The 5,747-nt window shown below is 39.4% G+C and overlaps 1 protein-coding gene across 1 annotated transcript in view; it reads right to left on the bottom strand.

The window, feature by feature from the left end:
- The window catches only part of LOC101845567 (cartilage matrix protein), a gene marked incomplete in the record, with an annotated part of 12,007 nt that extends 10,608 nt beyond the window's left edge, over positions 1-1,399 (bottom strand). Inside the window, 3 exon segments of the mRNA XM_013085716.2 lie at positions 142-183; positions 590-611; positions 1,218-1,399. Of these exon segments, the coding sequence (XP_012941170.1) occupies positions 142-183; positions 590-611; positions 1,218-1,253 (100 nt within the window).
- Between the last annotated feature and the right edge of the window lie 4,348 nt (positions 1,400-5,747).

The raw sequence follows: 5,747 nt of genomic DNA, 5'->3' as shown, positions 1-5,747 counted from the left end.
TATATATATTTGGAGTGGCATGACTAGCAAATCTTTTCTAAATCGGGCATAATATTTTTATATCGTATGTTTGTTTACCTTCGACATAACCTGTATTGAAATAAGTGTATAGCCAATGGCACAGTTTGTAAAATTACTTACTCAGAGTATAGTCTCCTTCATCGATGACTGTCTCACGCTTGACTGGTAGGTTTGGGGGTTGGGGAGGGGGAGATAGAGAGAAAAGTTTTGGGGGGGGGGATGTTCATGTTATCGACATCAGAGAATAATATTGTAACGTGCGGTCATGGGTGTTTGCTTTTGTTTGATAATGTATAAATTAACCGTCGCCCACCTCCTACACCTCTTCCCCCTCCTCCTCCTCGTCAATACTCCTTCCTCCTCATCCTTCTTCTCCTCCTTCCATTTCCTCCATCCCCATTCTCCATCTCCTTACTCCGTCCTCCTCTTACTCTCCTCTTACTCCGCTTTCTCCTCCTTCTTATTCTCCTCCTCCTCCTCCTCCTCCTCCTCTTCCTCTTCCACTACCACCACCACCTCTTTCTTACTCCAAACATACATACGAGTAGTATAAAATCGAGATACTCACCAATACTTGCATTGGCTGCTGCCTGATGAAGAGAATAAAAACAGGCTGTTAGATAAATTGATAAGCTTTTGGTTCTGCACAAGAGTCTGTCAAAATCTCCTTTTTGCACTTTTTTGGTGTTTTTACGAGATGTCAACCCATTTTCTTTTCAAACGCATTCCTTTACTATCTTAGATTTGAACTTAGTTTCAAGTTATAGAAATAAGTGTGGAGGTTTGTGTTTCTGTGTGTATTTGTGTGTCTGTGTATTTAGTGTGTGTTTGTGTATGTATAATATGTGTGTGTGTTTGTGTGTGTGATTGTGTGTTTGTTTGTGTATGTGTCTCTGTACACGTGTGTGTATGTGTATGTGTGTGTGTTTGTTTGTGTGTGTGTGTTTGTGTGTGTGTGTGTGTGTGTGTGTGTGTATGTGTGTGTATGTGTTAAAGGTGTGACGCTGAGAGAATTGTTCTCCTAGAGCCCATCATCTTTCGCCACAATAAATAGCAACAGGAGGAGGCTTACTTAAGAGTTCATTGGATTTATAAAATAAGAACTAACATTTACAAGTGTTTCGCTGTTTCAGTTTTACACAGAAGCGTAACATCAGCCTTAAATGATTTATTATAAAATATTAAGTTGAACGTACCAAAGCGAACAGAACGACGCACAGCGGTTTGATCATGGCGTAAGTTTTGTGTTGTTAATTCTAAGTTAGAAACACAAAAATTATCTCTATCTTCCTTCACTTGGGCGAGTGTCGTTGTCTGTCTCAATGTCTCACTCCCCAATGCGTGAGGTGCTGCTTGAGTAGATTTCACAGATGCAGGCTGGGCAGTTCTCGTCCGTTTTATACACATACGCTAATAACGGTTAATCGGTCGGTGCATAATTAATGAAGTATAACCCAGACACCTGAGATCAATCAGTGGAGACAATTAAGTTGTATTGCTGGAATTCGTGAACAGGGAGCTGACATAATATGTGTCACGACGTGGTGGAATCATGCGCTGAGCAATTTTTGGGTGAATGGGGTCATAGATATATATTTGAAGCCTGTTTATTTTTCTTGTTTTTGATTGGGGGGGGGGGGTGGGGGAAAGCCCCTCTAGCTTAAACAGAAGTCAATATATTTCTATTGAAAGAGGTGGGGGTAACCTGGTGTCAGAGGCAAACTTAGTAAGAAAATGGGCGCCAATTTTTGGTAACTTCAAAGCTTAATTGTTCTTGGAAAATATAAATTTATATTTTATGTGCCTTTGATCAATGTTTTCAATAAAATCTTCTCAGAAATTTGTTTTTAAATAGACGGAAATGGTGTTGAGTCCAAAACAAGACAAAACAACAAGAACAACAACAACAAAAAAACAGCAACGAAAACCCCACATAAACATTGGACAAAGGGAGGGAAATTGTCAGTTTCTTCGATTTCCTTATTTTGACGAGCGCCTGAATCCACCGTATTGTAGCAATGGTAATTACGCGTTGGCACGGCTGAGAGAATGACCTCGGTGTAAGTTAGCCGTGAGTCAACGTTTATGCGAGTACAGAACTGCACGGGCATTGGAGCAATTACATGGCTTTGATCTGTCCGGGTAGGGAAGGAGAATGTAGGGAGTGGGCTCTCTTGATGGGAATTTGTGAGTTTTGTCACGTTACGTAAGTTGCAACAATAATTACACAAACCTATTTAAGTAGGATTGTTTTATTGTATTATGAGAGTGGTGTTTGATTCACTCTCTAGATTCATTATTATTTTTTTGTTTTGTTACAATTACTTTTGTTTTTTCGCTGTTCTTTCCATTTTTGTTTTGTGTGTCAGCATATGTACTTTTATTTTATAATGGTTACTGAAAATATAATGAGCAAGAGCAATTACTTTTCTTTGAAGAATAATGATTATTCGTGCGTCAGATGTGAGCATACTTGTCTTTTGTTCAGCCTGGTCTGCACGTCACGACCCCTCAACTTATAACGCCTACCCATCCTGAACACGACTTATCCAAAGCCCTGTGGTTTCTACATAGCCTTCCAAAAGTACAGGGGATACACAAATTAAGTCTCTACATTGCAAAAGTATTTTTGTCCACAGGTAACAGGTTTGGTAATCCTTTGTTTTTCCCTCATCAAAAAGACCAGCTTAATCTAGGTTTACATTATTTGTGGCGTCGGTGGCCTAGTAGTTAGGCTCTCGGACTTGCACTCGTAAGGTCTTAGGGTCAAATCCGGTCAGGGACCCAACACTGTGTCCTTGGGAAAGGCACTTTACACGAGGTATCCAGCTATAGACAGCGGAAGATCTTGTCAGTTTGTAAGAGACTGAGGGCTTGCAATCTGCAGCTTGCACTGCTATGTCTTTCGGGAAGCCGAACATGTTTTTGAGTATTCTAGAGTCTGCCGGGGGGGGGGGGGTAATAATAATCGAATAGCAACATACAGATTATGCCGTAGAGCGTGAATTATTATTATCATTATTGTTAATAAGTTTGCAACTAACTTCATGTCGTTGCCAAGTTTTTCCTCTTCGTTTCTTTGCTTGTTTAATCGCTTTTTTTAGGTTAACCACGGAATGGAAGGATACAAATGTACAGGGTGATAAAGAAACACAAAACAACTAAACTCCTTTCTTTTTGTTTATATTAATTTCCGCCATACTGAAGTCTTAAGTTTCAAATTTGTACACAACATTTGAGAGTCAAAGAGAATTTTTCTGATATTCATTTTAGATAAATCCACAGAATAGTTTTCCCTCTACATAGCACGTAAAAAAACAACAACCCATTTTCAGCTGTGTCCCCATTTTTGTAGCAAGACACACTAGTTCACATCAGGCCGACCACTAAAAATCGCAACGAATGGGACATACTGGGGGCTACAGTAGTTTAGCAGGCCAACAAAAGTTTACAGATAGTTTTTGTCAAGTTTCCTTTGGATGTTGAGGACATGGTAAAGATTAGTAAAGAGCATGGAGTTTCGGGTGTTGAAAATTTCCTCACCTCCAACTCATTTCGTAAGTTTCGCACAAGGTGCAGAATTAATGTTAAAGTGTCCTTTAGGCCTCATTGATGAAAATGGTCCATCTGTTAGGACCTGTAGAGAACCAGAACTAAACATTTCCAGACAAAATGACCACTAAATGTCAAACACACACCGTTCGAAACCCTTTAAACGTCCCCAGCGTGCAGCATTCAGTAAATGGGCCCCATGAGGCGTCTGTCCGTCCGTAGACAACGTCCTTAGGTTGGACTTTCCTACATCTCAACAGTCTGCATTATCAAGGTAGACCTTCACCTACGACTGTGCTATGCTCCTGTTCGCGAAGCTGACATGAATCACATGATAACAATGTGTTCATGATTCCTCCACAGTATTGAAAAGCGTGAACATTTCCCTCCATGGCATTTGTTTTCTTGGCAAAGCCCATGTTAATCTTTCAGGATAAGTCAACTCCTCATTATGCTGTCTATTTGGGCAACCTCACCCATACCCCTTTTGTGTCTAGATACAACTCCATAATGTAAGGTATACAGTGTGAATGGCTTTGAGTATTCATGTTTGGGTAGATCCTTGTGTTTGGCCACCACTGAACATTACGAACAACGAGTTAAAATTTGTCGAGTCCAAAGAAGGACATATAGAGCACTGGTTCTCGAAATTCCAGAATTTTATAATAAGTTTCCTTTTGGATGAATTATATCTGTTCCAAATTACAACATTCTAGATCACATTGTGTCCGAGATATTTAGAGAAAAAAAAGTTGTATAGGCTCATTTTTGACCACCCTGTATATTATATCTAGATAAAACAAATATTGAAGTGCGTCAGATTCTCCAAACAAGACAAAACATGTTTTAAAAACAACGGAATGTGCTCAAATACAAAACTTTGGTCAAATAAAACGACATCAGACCAGTCTGAAGGAAATCTCGATAGCCAGAGGTGGAGCACAACAGCAAAAGATGGAAAACGCACAATGTGGTCCGTCAACATCAAAGTTAGGATTGGTTTCAATACATTGACGACTCAAAAAAAAAACCCAACAACCCAACTTGATAAAGTAATCACTCACTCATGAAGCATACCAATTTAAATCTTAATAAATCATGTATCACTATGTTAATAGTTCTAGTCGCCTGATATATGATCGATCTAAATTGACTTTTAAATGTTCAACATTGAGTTTCAACTGTTCGATTGTTTGTGGCTTGTTTTCGCCGACTCTGTTTGCCAAAAAACCCTCAAAGTTAATAATTTAAAGATCCCAGGTTTGGAGGAATGTGGTGACTATTTATTTGGAAACATTCGGCAATAAGAAGCGTTCTCTAATCCTGTCTTACAACAACACAGGGGCCTCTCTTGACATTTGGGGTGTAGCCCCTTCCCTCTAGAAACAGGACTCAACAGAATAATAACTTTTCCTCTCCGAACTTCTGCAAAACTTTCTCAGCACGGTGAGATTCCACGTTCTGAAACCAAAATGGGTCGATGACACCGCTATAGCTGAACGAAAAGGGACATTTTTTGCGACTTACCCAAATTTGGTTGAACATTTTAAAATGTGATATTTCACGGAATCGTTTACGAATTTTCTTCATACTAAAAAAAAAAAAGGATTTCCCTCAGGTTGAACTGTTTTTGTAGGAAATTTGGTTAAAATGAGTACTCTAATGGCCGAGTTATTGCTCTTTTTATTTTGGCCGAAGAAGCCTAAAGCTATCAATTTTGGACCACCAGGGGATCTTTAACGAGCGCAACTTGCACAATCATGAGACCTACGAGAATTTTCGCCTTCTCGGATAAAAGCGGTTAGATGTTATATGTACATGAAAATCTAGCTTAATGTTAACAAGTTTGTTCATTTTGTACTTTCACATTATCAGACTTGTGATTGTGAGCCTGTTTGTGAGTGCAAGCATACTATTACAATTAGTATGATGCTTATATATAAAGATGTCTGTGGAGGAGAACGTGTGTGAGAGTGTATGTCTATTGATGCGCGCCCACATGTGTGTGTGAGTTAGTGTGTGTGTGTGTGTGTGTGTGTGTGTGTGTGTTAGTGTGTGTATTTGTGTGTGCATACATACATACATACATACATACATACACACACACACACACACACACACACACACACACACACACACACACACACACACACACACACATATGCATCTACCTC

This window comes from Aplysia californica, unplaced genomic scaffold (assembly GCF_000002075.1).
Source record: "Aplysia californica isolate F4 #8 unplaced genomic scaffold, AplCal3.0 scaffold00400, whole genome shotgun sequence".
Classification (NCBI taxonomy): Eukaryota; Metazoa; Mollusca; class Gastropoda; order Aplysiida; family Aplysiidae; genus Aplysia; species Aplysia californica.
This window is presented reverse-complemented; position numbering and strand designations above follow the sequence as displayed.